Source organism: Gorilla gorilla, chromosome 10, assembly GCF_029281585.2.
Source record: "Gorilla gorilla gorilla isolate KB3781 chromosome 10, NHGRI_mGorGor1-v2.1_pri, whole genome shotgun sequence".
Taxonomy (NCBI): domain Eukaryota; kingdom Metazoa; phylum Chordata; class Mammalia; order Primates; family Hominidae; genus Gorilla; species Gorilla gorilla.
Window position 1 is genome coordinate 46,690,485 of NC_073234.2, and position 14,907 is coordinate 46,705,391.

The 14,907-nt window shown below is 47.3% G+C and overlaps 1 protein-coding gene across 1 annotated transcript; it reads left to right on the forward strand.

Annotated features, from left to right (window-relative positions):
- The first annotated feature begins 11,127 nt into the window (after window positions 1-11,127).
- DCD (dermcidin) lies at window positions 11,128-14,907 on the forward strand. The gene is made up of 5 exons (XM_004053284.5): window positions 11,128-11,257; window positions 12,342-12,380; window positions 13,795-13,896; window positions 14,240-14,329; window positions 14,743-14,907. Exons 1-5 carry the CDS (start codon window positions 11,200-11,202, stop codon window positions 14,784-14,786), a joined length of 333 nt encoding a protein of 110 aa, XP_004053332.2. The 5' UTR covers window positions 11,128-11,199; the 3' UTR covers window positions 14,787-14,907.

The window sequence follows — 14,907 nt, forward strand, 5'->3', positions numbered from 1 at the left end:
ACCTTCGCCTCAGGCCTCACCACAATGCTGAGCACCAGAACCACCTCTACAGGAGGAAGAGGTGGCATGCTGCCCACGTCCATGTCTTTCAGGGCCTTGGTTTCTTGATTATTCCCACCATGAGACTCCCATCAGGCAGGAGGCTGCAGGGGGCAGTCCCCACCTTCCTTCCAGGGAATGGACATAGACCGATGCTCTTTGACTCTCTGTCTCTCTCTCTCAGGAATATTTTTGAAGTTGGATGGAGCTCCCTGAGATTTAGTCAAATAATGAACAGAGCCTACACATAACCAAAGACCCAAGACTGCTGCTCAGGACTCAACACTGCCTGCTTCTGTAGTCTCTAGCCACTTGGAAGCAACACCCTTAGAGTGAGGCCTCAGTGAGCCAGCAAGGCTAGGGAGGTGCAGGGGAGCGGCTGAGATAAGGGCATCTCTCCTTTGTCTTAGAAGGTAGAAACTGAGAAGAGACTTGTTTCTTTCAGCTAGTCCTTCCTGTGACAAATATGCGCCAAGTATGTTTCTACGCAATGTATCTTCTGTGTGTGTACATTGCGCCCTGGGAATTACAACACTGTAAGAGATAAGGGCTGGCCTGGGCTGTGTAAAGGAGAGTGGCTTAAGGCGAGGGTTGCAGAAGATGCTTTCTGGAGGCAGGGAGGCCCTCAGAGCTTCAGGCTGTTTCCATAGTGCCCTCTGCTGGCCCAGATTTGCTATAGCTGTTAGGACAGAGCTCCTGATGCTGGAGACCTAGGGGGAAAGCCTGGGAGGCAGCTCCCCTCAAGCACTTTAAACCTCATTCACGCAGCGGCAGCCGCCACATATTGAGAACGGATCTTGGGACTGGGGAGAAGCAGAAAACCTACAAAGCTGGAAAAACTGTTAAGCCAGTGTTTTTCCAAAGCAGAAGAGTGTTGGGGTTGGGGGGAAAAGGGTGAGGAGAGAGGAGGGTGAAGACCGTCAGTCCAGGGCATGTACTCAGAACGCTCTCTGGAAAGGTGAACTGCCCGCCCACGCAGGGCTCCAGCCCCTGAGTCTCAGGCAGTCCCGTGTCAGCCCAAGGGCGCTGGGAGACCTGGGAGGGCCCAGCCCACACACAGGGCCTGTCAGAACTGGCGGGGGACTGAGAGAGATCTGGGGAAGCCCACTTGTTTTTCACAGGAGGAAACGGGACAAGGGAGGGGTAGTAGCTTTCCAGGAACACCTAGCGAGCTAGTGGCAGAGCCGTGAAAAGAATCCAGGTTCTCTCAGCCACTCAGCGATGTTCCCTGGAAATGGCATTCACAGACCGAAGGTGAACCAGATGCGTGGTAGGACGCTTCCTGTGGATGGGATGTCAGCCGTGGCCAGAGATGCACAGCTTCTAAGCATTATCTACAGCAAAACTGAAAATCGTTCTACGATCAAGGAGGGAAGGTAGTTCCAGGTGCCTCTGCTTAAGTATAAGGAAACCCAGGGTGGCTGTGTTATCCCTACAGCAGCTCCAACACGGACCCAGAATAGGTCCAGAGTTGTGACAGAAACCATCTTGCCGTGGGGGCCCTTCATCACTCCTCTCAGACGCTCTCCTCAGACGAGGCTCGTTTTCGCACCATTCCCCATGCCCCTGATCCTCTTGGAAAACTCATAAATGGGACCTGGAAACAGAGATGCTAAGAGTTTTGTGCTGGAAGAGACAGGGGAGACCGCCAGGCCAGGGAGCCAGAATCGTCCCCGTGAATCGTTCTGGAGAATGTCACTGCCGTGCTACCACATTCTGGCCCCTGAAATCCTCCCCAGCTCCGTGTGTGGCAAAATACCTTTAGATTAACACACTTAACCCAGCAGAAGTGGTCTGGAATGTTTAGCATGACTTTATTTAAGGAGAATAAAGATGGAATTTAAAAAACAAAAACCAGATTCACACAGCCTGGCTAACAGAACTCTAACCCTACCCGGGAGCGCTCCCTGTAGGGCTCACGGGCAGTCCCGTCTCCCTAGTATCAGCCAGCCATTTCTGTTTTCTTTATGGCAGTCAGCCACAAGGCTGAGGAGTGTATGCAAAGCTGGAGGATAGGAGTTTCGGTGTACAGAGGAAAGGTAGACAGTATGCCAGAAACTAAGGCTCAGTGTGTCAGAACCAGCAAGGGCCTGAGGTCAACCATAGCCCAGGGAATTACCTCATCCTTCAGGTGGGACTCTCCTCTTCTGCCCAGGCCCTCCTCATGTCTACAAACCAATTGCATCATTCTTGTTAATGAATAATTTATAACAAAAATAACTGTGGACCTCCTGATGAGACACTCCTCATTGTTCCCAGGCCCTCCTCATACATACAAACCAAATTGCATCATTCTTATTACAGAAAAATTTATTTTAAAAAATAACTGGCTGCAGATCTCCTGCCCTCCGAAAATGATGGCATAATCTGTCCAGACGTACGTGGTTCTGTGCGTAAGAAAATGTTTCAGTGAGCTTCGGGTAACATCAAAAGAAACGACCTTTGGGTGATACTAAAAGAAAGCCAGAAAGAGGCAAATTTGAACATTTAAAATATTTTTATTTTCAGTGTTTGCAAAGAATTCCTTTAGAACTGGGCTCCCTGAGTAAGATACCCAGAAGGTAAAGGAAAACAGCGAAGTAGCAGTTGGTCACTTTCTTATTTCACTGTTATAAAAACGGCAGTTCCTCACATGATTACCATATCTGCAAGAGCTATTATGTCATCTGCAGACATCAATATTGTAAAAGTCAGAGATAAGTTTCACCTCACTAGGGAGTCAGCAACTCACGGAATAAAGGTCCAAGGCTTTATTTGTTTGGAGGACTAATGTTTGACAGAGTTTGTTTTGGTTTACCACAGCATGCAAAGTTTTGTCTGTGAGACATGTGAAGTATGTGATGTACACAATTAGTCAAAATGGGGGCATACCCAGTGTCCATTTTGCATTCTCAGTGAAGAAAGATGAATTTCCCCTGGATGGTAGGAGACAAAGACAACTAAACTACTTAAACGTATCAGTGACTAACGTGGTATTTGGCATATGGTAGGCAATCAATAAACATGTATTGAGTGAACAAATGAAGAATAAAGTTAAGTAAACCGGTATGGAGTGCTAGGGAAAAGAGAACAACCAGGAGAGACTTAAGGTCTAAGGAGAGATGGTGTGAGGCTCCCCATAGCAGGGAACTTCAATGGCTCAGGTTCCCTAGGGCCAATTAAATTTGGGCATGGATGATTCACGTGCATTGTTAAAGTGTTTTTGTGTTGGAATTTTCAGCAAAGACAAAAGCCTTATATTGGTGGTGCCCAGAGAAATGCAGAGAAAGGAGCTGTGTCCATATTTGGAGGGATTCAGGGAACAGGGAATAACTGAAGGGATCAAGACACAAATGAATGATAATTCATTAGAGAAAATCACAGGGCACAGTGATTTTAAGAGTTGAAGCTCCTGAGAATCTACACAGATGTTGACAAGGGAGTTGAATATCTCCCAGTGGGAAGGAGGGTTAAGTCTCTTCAACATGTATTAAAAATAAGTATTAGAGGGCCTGGCTCAGTAGCTCATGCCTATAATCCCAACACTTTGAGAGGCCAAAGAGGAAGGATTGTTGGAGGCCAGGAGTTCAAGACCAGCCTGGGCAACATAGTGAGACCCCCATCTCTACAAAAAACATTTTTTTCAATTAGCTGGGCCTGGTGGCATATGCCGGCAGTCCCAGCTACTCAGAGGCTAGTCAGAGAATTAGGCTTATCCTCTGAGCTAATTGATTGTTTTCAGCCCAGGAGTTTGAGTTTGAGGTTAGTGAGCTATGATCACACCACTGCACTCCTGGGTGACAGAGCAAGACTCTGTCTCTAAAAATAAATAAATATATAAAAAAATAAAAGTATTAGATAAAGCAGATAGATCTAGAGGCTTTCTCCACTGACCCCACATTGAGAAAGCTGGACTACGAATGCATAAAACAGAGAAAACATGATATAGCAAGAATTATACAGAGTAAATGGCAGAGCCAAAGACAAGGAATTTGTCTCTCACAGTCTCTTTTATACCTTCAATCTAGACCAGTTGCTTCCCTTCTCTCTGCCAGTCTGAAAGGGATGGAATGACTTCTCGCTCAATCCTCCCCCTTGCAGAGTCTCTAAGTCTCTGAAGAGGTTATATGTTCCCACCTACCCAGCAGCTTCTTTCCTGGTCATTAGCTCAGAACAGGAAGAAGGGAAGTGGTCAGAATTCTACCCAGAAGAGAGCCAGAGGGGCAAAGGGAGCCAGGGCTTGTGGCCAGTTAGGGGCATTTCAGGAAAGCAACCTCCTGGAGTTCCTTGAATCTCAGCAGAGAACAAAGCCGGTTGCTTCCTGCAAACCTCACTGGCAACCCTTTTCCTCAGCTCCATTCCCACACCCTGGCTCACACATGAATTAACAAGAACATAAAAGTCCTATTTGTCTAAGTCATCTCCCTGAGGCAATTGGCTCTCCATGCAGCTGGGCCTGACCCCCTGCCACCTCTAGGGATTAAGGGAGTGCATCACAAAATTGGGGAGTACCAGACCCTACTCAGGCCCTATTAGTACTTTAGAATTGGCTCCAGTTATTCAGAGGCAGGAATGGCAGACAACCAAGATGATTTTCCTCTCCTCCTGTTTAAAACTCCATTCTAACAATTTATCTTAGCCTTCTACCAGCTGCTGCCCTCAGCTCTGTTGTGCCCTTATTTTAAGGGTTCCCAAAGTCAATTCCGCTCAGTTCACATGCCCAAATTCTGCATCCAAGGATAGCACTGTTGTCCTTATGCTAACCAACCCCCAGTATTGAAGGCTGTCACTTCCATCTCTCTCCACAGTCTTCTTGGTCCAGGAAGCCTCTCCAGATTAACTCCCAGTAACTTCCTAAGGTCTGATGACTCCTCAATTCTCCAGACCCTTGGGATAGAGAAATTTAGAATGTCCTAAGTGTACCAAAGACCTTGCTAAGGCCAATTTCAAACTTGATAATAAGGAGAAGAGAACTGATTTGTCACAAATAAGCCAGAACTTCTGCATCTAAATGAGCACCACATTCTTCAAACTAGTCACCTTGGGAAGCCATACTCACCCCAAATGGGCTTTCATTGCTCCAAAATTATCTGCCCTTTTGAACTGATTTTCAGAACCTGTTTAGAAGCCAGACAAGAATGGGAACCTTATGATGAAATAACAAAGTAGAGTTTTCAACCCAAATGCCTCTCCACTTTATTCCTCAATCTTGGTTCTTAATGACCATTTCCAAATATTAATTTGATTTTTAGAGGTACATAATGGGTCACCTGGAAATTATTCAAAGCCAGGGACATTGATTCTGAGGATGCTTTTTCTGGCAATTGCCTATAAAATTCAGGCAGTTTACCTTTTGACATTTGACAAAGATGACTGGTTAGCTTCCACCAGCCCAGAGAAACAATGCATTACTGTAGTGCCAATGGGTGCATAACAGAAACAGCACTGAAGTCAGTTAGGATCAGCGTGAGATGGCCAGGTAAAGGCCCTTATGTCCATGTCCCAGATACAGGAATCAACCTCCCATCCTCGTAAATGCAGGGTCACCTCCTCCCTCTGTGTTCCACATTCCCCACCCCACTGTCTAGGATAGGACACTGTACCCAGATAGGGAAGAATGAAGAACAGGGGAAGAACATGCAGAACAGGAGAAGGGGCAGATTAGCACCCCAGCAAGCACCAGGGTCTTCAACCAGGTGTCCACGGACAATTGCTCCCTCAAGGAAGCCAGAGAACTGGCGTGTTTTTCTTTAACCACATCCAGGAGAGAAGGAATTGCAGTCTTCTGGGTACCATCCCTGCCCCCATTCCCATCCCATGCCTCCCTCTCCATAATGAGTAACAGGCTAAGCTTGGTAATGAATATTACAGACTTGTTTTAAATTCATGAAAAGCATCTTTTTTTAGTGTTGGGGGAAAAAAGGTATTTACCTTACAGGCCTCTGCTCCCTCCCCACAATTCCTGGGAGTACCTCCTCCTTTCTTTCCTGAGGCCCAGGTAGGGAAGGGAGGCAAGGAGGAGTACCGAGAAACTGCTCCTTGGCAGTGCTGATTCCAGAACCCTGAGGTTCCTCCTCCTGGAATCTCCTCCTGGAAAATACTTGTGCAAATAGCAAGAACTGTTCCTGAGGGCTGTGTAATGATCTGTCCGAGATGACGTTCCTACTGAGAAGGAAGCATCACCCTCTGCCTTCACATACCTCCCACTCAAATGTGCATGCACACACACACACACACATGCACACACATGCACAAACATGTGTCCTCCCCATACTCAAGCCTCTCCATCTCCGGCCCTATCACTCACTTGGTTTCAGATCTTCAGGAATGGAGCACTTCCTCTCCCTCACTTTCCTGACCATAATGCCCCTGAGTGCTTCCTCTAACGTTTCCCCTCTTCTCAACATCCCTGAACTGCTTCAGACCTTCATTTTTCCCTTCTAGGTACTCCTTTATGGGTCATATTAATATCGAATTATTTAGCATAACTTTATTTCCAAGCCGAGACTATGAGCTCCATGAGGGTGGATACCAACTCATACTTATCCCTCAGATGCCAGTACCCAGTACCTGCAAAATGAATGAAGCCCCTGCCTACCTTTCTCTGAATTCTCCTTGCCCTGCACAGATCTCCACTGCCCACCTTTGATATTAGACTTAACTCACCTCCTGACTCCCAACTCTTAACCACATTATTCCCACACTGGACTTCTGAACCTACCTGACGTTTTCTTTCTGAGGAACCAGCTGGAAGACAGCAGTTAAACAGAAACGGATTCTGTCCAAAGCCAAGTATTCCCCATATCTTAACCTTTCTTCTGGGCCCTTCCTGGGGAATCACTCGATGAAGTGCATGAAAATTGAAGGCCCAGTGCTGACTCTTTTCACCATGGAACACCAAAGAGACTCTCCACACCTTTGAAAACATGCAAGCTCTCTTTCCTGACCCAAGGATGCTTCTATGGCCTGAATTGTCAGGTTTCTACAGGCATAAGCCCACATTACAAGACAGAGAAAGAAGGCTATCAAGCTAGGGTTGAATAAACCCCACAGATATTCCAGCAATGAGTGCATTAAATTGAGAAACTGAAGTGAGAGGATCGCTTGAGCCCAGAAGTTTGAGGGTGTGGTGAGCTATGATGGCATCTCTACACTCCAGCCTGGATCACAGAGCAAGATCCTGTCTCTTAAAATAAAAAAAGAGTGTATTTAAAAAGCAGTTCAGCTTGCCTCTAGGAGCTGGGGCAGGTATCACCTGGGAAAAGGCAGGAGGAAGTTTTCTGGGTTACTGGTAATGCTTCATATCTTGATTGGAGTCTGGGTTACATCAGTAGATGCATTTGTCAAGACGAAAAAATACAGTTAATATGTATGTTTCATTGTATAGTTTCATTGTATATAAGTTTTACCTCAAATAAAAAAACTATAAACAAATATTAAATAGTTTCTTAAAAAGCAGCTTGGTATATCTCTTTCCAACAGATTAATGTTATTAGTCTAATCTAAGCTTTGTCCACCAGTCCACATCTCTTGCCCAAATTCTGAAGGTTTCTAGCCCCACTCACTTGGAGGTTTCTAGCTGCACTTCACCAAAAGTTACTGCATTCTAACTGTGTGTCTGGCATCCTCACTGGGGCTGGGGTGCACAGACAAATTAAACATGGTCCTGCACTGCACAGCTGAAGTCTGGTGTGGAAAATCAAGCACTAAACAGACAATCCCAATACCATCGAGGTGATGCACAGATAAAGAGAAGAGCAAGGGGCTGGTGGAAGTGCCTAGCCCAGAACTCTGACTTCACTTTGGTGGGGAGAGGAAGGAAGACAAGAAGAATGCCCAGAAAATCTTCCAGGGGCTGGGCCCAGTGGCTCAAGCCTGTAACCGCAGCACTTTGGGAGCCGAGGTGAGCGGATCACGAGGTCAAGACATCGAGACCATCGAGACCATCCTGGCCAACATGGTGAAACCCCATCTCTACTAAAACTACAAAAATTAGCCGGGGTGGTGGTGGGTGCCTGTAGCCCCAGCTACTTGAGAGGCTGAGGCAGGAGAATCGCTTGAACCTGGGAGGCGGAGGTTGCAATGAGCTGAGATTGCACCACTGCACTCCAGCCTGGTGACAGAGCGTGACTCCGTCTCAAGAAAAAAGAAAAGAAAAAAAGAAAATCTTCCAGGAAGCAGGTATTTCTGATCTGAATCTTAAAGGATGAGTAGGAAAAAGCTCTGTCATCTAATCGTAGGAAGGCATTAAAGACAATACACAGAGGAAAATACGTGAAGAGGCAGAAGCAAGAAAAAATTAAATCTGTGCAGGAAACTGAAAGAAATTTAATGTGACTGAGGCAGAGTCTTGATGAGGGAATGAGAAGGGTTGAAACTGAAGGGACAGACAGAAGCCAGCTCATGAAAGATGGTGTGTGCTATGCACATAGTTTGTCTACTATAAATCACTTAGACAGCTGGGAGAAAGAACTTGAGACTGTCAGAGGGAAAACCATTTGTGAAGCTGTTTCTTCAGTGAACATAAAAAATGGCAAGGCCCCCAGGCAGAGGCTTCTGAGCCAGAGCCCTGGGATTGACAAAGAGGCAGAACTTCATAGACCCCGGTGTCCTTGTACATAGGGGGCCAAGAGAAGGAAAAATGTAAAATTACTCTCAGATCTCTATTTAGATAACTGGGTGAATGTCAGTACTGTTAATCAGAATGGAAAATGGTGCAGGAGGAGGAGCAGGTGATGGGGAAGATGCGGGGAACGTAGGTGAGGCCAGTTGCAACCCCTAGGGTTCATCAGTGCATTACTGCCCATCCATTGGTGGATATTAGTGTTCAGGAGTGGGGTCTGGGCCGGAATGAAGATGTGGGAGCCAGGAAGTGTGACTCCAAGAATGAGTCACACAGGAGAGTTTGTAATAGGAGAGAAGAAACAGGCTAAGAATAGAACACTGGAGAATATCAAAGAGGCAGGCAAGGTGAGTCAAAGTGGGACTGAAGCGTGGTCCAAAAAAGGAGAGAAAGAAAGAAAACCCCAGCACCTCAAAAGATGAGTGGCTCTAACAGTGTCAGAGCCCACCGAGATCAGATAAGATAAAGGCTGAAAAGTGGCGACTGTATCCGAGTACCTTGGCAAGGATGTATCTCAGTTCCAGGGATGGTGGTACAAACATTACAGGGTGATAAGAACATAAAGCAAAACACGGATGTTGAGGCCAAAAAAAATGGAGTTGTTTTCAAAAAGCTTGGTTGCAGAAGGATTGGAAAGAAGCTAGATAGGGAGAGTATAAAGGGAACATTTTACTTATTTTTAAGATGTCTGTATGTTGAAGGAAAAAAGCCAAGAAAGTCTCACAATGAACCACACAACAGGAGAGATGGTGAGAGCTCAGATGGACTGAGTTCCCATGGAGGTGAGAGGTAGACATCCAGAGAACAGGGAAGAGCCCCAGAAAGTTGACCCAGAAAGTGGATCTGAGCTATTCCTGTTCGAATTTCACAAGTACCCTGGGTCACACTGTGGAGATGAGAGTCAGAGAGATTATGTGACATGCCAAAATCATTCAGCCTCTAATTGGTGGAGCACAACTTTGCTTCAATCCCATAGGCTAGGAAGAGCATGCTTTCTCTACCAGGACAAAGTCCCCTGTTACCATCAATTGTCCCTTCATCTGTCTGAGATCCTTGCCTACTGTGTATCCCCTCAAGGCAAGACCACAGTCTACTCATCTTTATCTGTCTGGGTCCAGCACGGTGTCTGGCACAGACAGAGCACCTCAGGAAACAAATCTCAGTCCATTTTCACCAAGGTCCCAGGAACAGGGCAAGGGCAGGCTCCACTCCGTGGACAGAAGACATCTCAAGGAAGTAACTGGCTTTGTGAGGAGCAGAAACTAAGGCTCCAAGTTATCCTCAGCTCCCCAGCTTGGGTCTGGAATAGATGGAGGAGGGAGCTGACCAGTTTTGACACATGTATTCCTCACACGAAACCTGTAGGATTAAAATGATCATTTCTCACCATCAAATGCAAAACAGCTGAAGTGGAACACGAGAGCTGGAGTCAATAATACTGTATTGAATTTGGGATTTTTGCTGGAAAAGCAGATTTTGGGTGCTCTTACACATACACACACACAGAGAGAGAGAGACACACACACAAAAGGCTAATTATGTGAAATCATGGATGTGTTCATTTGCTTGACTATAGTAACCATTTCACTAAATACGTGTATATCAAAACTTCATGTTACACCTTAAATATTACCATAAAATAAAAGAAGAAAGAAAAACAATTGAAGTGGGGCAGGTAAATTGCCTCTCTGAAGGCCACACAGCTAGTAAACAACAAAATCGAGTCATAAACCCGTATCTCCAGGACTTTCTGCCATTTCGAAGCAAACACAAGTCCACAGGAAGGGATTCTGAGGCAGAAAGAAGCACCTTTGGATTCTCCACTTCTCTGGATTATCCACACCACTGGCCTCCCTCCCCTATCTGAAGGGCAAACTGGGAACTGACTTCATATTCTGGGGTAGAGGATCATTAGCTGGGACTGAAGACACCCTGGTCAGGGCCTACTGAGGCTGGGAAGCTCTGGTTACCACATGGACACCCCTAGAGAGGACAGCAGCCTCTCCGGACCTTAGTCAGGTGGGATCCCCAAATGCTGTGAGGGCAGCCCCCTGGGGTGGGCTTAACCCACTCAAGGGAAGCCTCAGCCACCCCCACTCTCTCCTAAGGAGGCTGGATCTGACGTCCTGGGCCCCCCTTCTGTTTCCAGGTGGAAGGAGAGCCTTCTGGGCACAGCCCTCCTGCCAGGGCCCTCTCCAGAAACCTCTCACAGTCTTCCCCAGGACCCCAGATGCAATCAGAGATGGGAGCCCAGGGACAAGCGAGATGGGAAGGGGAGAGGCAGGCAAAGGATGCCAGTCAGGACAGTGCCAACTCCAGAGCTGCTGTCCAGGACCTACCTGCAGGGAAGGCGGGCACCAGCCAGCCCCAGCCAGCCTTTGTTGACTTAACAGGTGGCTCTGAGGTGGGAGAAGAGGAGGAGGAGAACACACCACTGGAAGACTGGTTCCCATTGGTCCCTGTCATGCTTTAAAAAAGGCCCAGAGAGGCAGTCTTGACACCCTAGATCCCAAGATCTCCAAGGATTTGGTGGCATACCCACTCCAGCACACAGAAGCATGAGGTTCATGACTCTCCTCTTCCTGACAGCTCTGGCAGGAGCCCTGGTCTGTGCCTGTGAGTATGGCTCTTCCCCGACACCCAACCATATAGTCCCCTGAAGACTGGGCCCTGCCTTCATTTCCCCTTCCCCTCCTCTCCAGAGGCAGTTCACCCAAGTCTGTCTCTGTAGCCCGCTCCTGCCTCCCACTAGCTTCTCCACACAGGGACTCTATGGTCAGAGGAAGCCAGGAGCCCTGTGGCCCCAGCCTGGCTCTGCATTGCCTCTCCTCTCAGTCTGTGATTGGCCCACTCTGCTCCAACCACTCTGGCATTCTTTTTCCCCTCAATGAACCAAGCCATTTCCCACTGCCAAGACTTTTGCACATCCTCTTGTCTTTTCCCCTGCCCATTATTTCACCCACCCATGTCAACCTCCCTCCTACTCAATTTCCAAGTGTCTGCCCTGCTAGCTCTCTGTGTCCATGTACTTCCTCACAGCAGCCTTGCTGAAGCCCCAGAATCATTTTGGCCCCTATTTTGCATTTTCTTGCCTCCTGTATTTTTCCTTCCTAGCACTATCACAAATGTAATCAAATAATTGTTTATGTAATTATGTTAATTCCTCCAAATCCCCCATTGACTGTCAGCTTCCCCGAGCAAACACTATCTGTCTTCCTCACAGCTGTATCTCTAGCCTCTAACACCATGTCTGGTGCATAATGCGTGCTTCATTCATGCTTTTGGAAGAATAAAGAAATGGAGGGAAGGTCCTTCTGAGGTCATTCTATCAGGTGACAATCAGAACAACTCCTGCCCTGTCACTAGAGCAGGTGCTGTGGTCATGCCCTCGTGGTCATGCCCCTTCAACTTTCATTATGAAACTTGGACATCTAAGACATAGAAGAGAGTCAGAGAATGATTCCATTTCCATAGGGATGTTCTGAGTAGCCTAGGTCTAGGGAGGATAACAGAGAGAGGGATTTGGTTGAGATACCAAAAGGCATTTCTAGTGGGCCCCTTGTGTAGCAGAGATTTCTCTCCTGTCTGTCCACTGCCACACTCCTGAGATTAGAGGCCTGGGAATTCTAGGCAGCCCTGGCTGGATACAGCTCATGCAACTGTGCCCTACTTGACATGGTCACTGTTCCCTCCTTTGCAGATGATCCAGAGGCTGCCTCTGCCCCAGGATCGGGGAACCGTGAGTCCTTTCTCTTCCTCCTGCCCCAGTCCTGGGTGGGAGGGTTAATGACTTGGGATATGAGCAGAGGAAGTCAGAGAAGCAGAAGGGGGATCCAGGGGAAGGAGAGTTGGGAAGCCGACTTTTAGGAGACATGGAGAAGGGAGACTTCCTGAGAGACTCATGCACTGGAGAAGGACAGAGCATGGGGGAAAGGGTGGCCCTGTCTGGAAGTAGAAGTGGAGTAAGAAAAATGGGAAAGAAAGGAATACTTTTCTTGAGCAAGAGGAGGAACTTCACATTAGATGGGTTCAGAGGTTTTCATCTGCCCCACCTTCACCAACAATTTCAATTCAAAAACCTTTCACGTGGTTTCCCATTTCTCATCACGAAACTCTCACCTCCTAGCCTGACATTCAGGGTATCCACGATCTAGATCCAGGGTACTTTTCAAATATAATTCCCCTAGACTCCACTGCTTGCATTCTCCACATCAAACGTTATACATTTGTTTCATCAGACAACATGAGTAACTTTCTACTACCCAACGTTCCTCTTCCTGGGTGCCTTTTCAACCCCTACCTGTCCGTGCTCTAACAAGCTTCAAGTCCCAGCTGCTCTCTGAAGCCCTCCCTGCCTGGTGTGTATGGTGCTTCTGTCCCAGTCTCTCCTTTCATCCCTCCCTCTTCTGGGCTTCCCATATATAGCAGCTTTGTCTCTTTTCCTAGACTGTAAGCCCCTGAGAGAGAGATCTAATTCTCATTCATTTCTACTTCCCCAGCCATGTACACACTCTGGATAATTAACAGCAGAAAGATAAACTGTATTTCCGCACATCTTCACTGCACTGTGAGCCCCAACCACAGCACACACCTGCACCCTCCCTGTCTTCTCACATACAGCCCAGAGGGAACACCGGGCACCTTGGTGTCTTCTCAGATGCCCCTGGAGCGTTTCACACCAATGCAATAAGAGAAGTTTTGATTTTCCAGATAAACAAATGGATTGTTTACAGCTACAGAAGCCCCCTTCAGAGACTGCCAAATTTCTGTCCTCATCCACCAACCTGCCTAGAAGAGAGAAGCTAGTGCCCTCTGCAAAACCTCCCCACACTAGGGGGCTGGTATAAGGGATGAAAACTAGGGGGAGTCTCTTTAAGGTGACCTTTCTGCCAAAATGACTTTACTTTTCCCTGAACCATAATCTACTCTAGAAAAGGGCCCTGGAGGAGCAGGAAAAGTCTTGGAGGCAGCAGGAAAAAGCTTGAGGGATGCTAAAGAACCTAACACATCATAAAAGTCAAGCTCTAGAGGAATTGGGAGAGAGGGAGCTATCCTCAAGGCAGACCTTGAGGGGGTAAAAGCACCACCTGCTCCCTGACCAGGGTGGAAAGAGTGAAATAGCTACTATTCCTCTCACTCCCTTACCCTTGCAGCTTGCCATGAAGCATCAGCAGCTCAAAAGGAAAATGCAGGTGAAGACCCAGGGTTAGCCAGACAGGCACCAAAGCCAAGGAAGCAGAGATCCAGCCTTCTGGGTAAGCCTCTTTCCCAATGCCTGGTATAGAATTCTGATGCATGAAACAGCAAGATATCTGGGGGCCAATCTGCACTCACAGGCACAAGCACAGGGACACAGCTACACCCATATTCCTAGGGAGAGCTTGGGGTGCACACCTGCTTCTACATACAGGGTTTCTGGGCCATATGTTTTGCAGCTAATACTGGCCTACCAACCTTCCCATGACAGCGAAGTTGGTTCCTTCAGCAAAACCACTTCACCTTAGGGGTGCCCATGGTGCCTAGGAAGCGGGGGAGCTCTCCTACAAAGGAAGTAGTTTTTCTGCTTCTATGACCTCTTCTTTTCTGAATCCACCCTAGAAAAAGGCCTAGACGGAGCAAAAAAAGCTGTGGGGGGACTCGGAAAACTAGGAAAAGATGCAGTCGAAGATCTAGAAAGCGTGGGTAAAGGTGAGTATGTCCCCACTCCTCCCTCAGGACCAGCCTCAGTCTCCACCCCTTGCATGAGATCTGAAACTGCCACAGCCCCCCATTGAAGACCCCTCACTTTGTGCTTTCAAATGTCTCCAATTCCTCATCCAGATTTAAATTGCCATTCTTGTCTGATATTGATACTTCCTGGGGTCTAACTTGCTTTTTTTTTTATTGCTCTTGCCCCCTGCCCCTGCCAAGGTGGGGAAGAGAGGTAGGTCTTTGGGGCTCCTGTGAATCTAACCTCCATCCCTCTGACTTCTGTGTAAGCACCTCCAGGCCTCCCTTCCCCTTCCCCTTCCCCTACCTCTCCTTCCCCAATTCCCTGGCTCTCTTTCCCTTCCTTTTTTCTTCCTACCCCTTTACCCCATTTTTTTCTGTGGCTGTCCTAGGAGCCGTCCATGACGTTAAAGACGTCCTTGACTCAGTACTATAGCTGTAAGGAGAAGCTGAGAAATGATGCCCAGGAGCAGCAGGCTTTACATCTTCAGCCTAAAACCTAAAAAAAAAAAAAAAAAAAATTTAAAACAGCTATTAAACTGAAAGCATCTGTAATA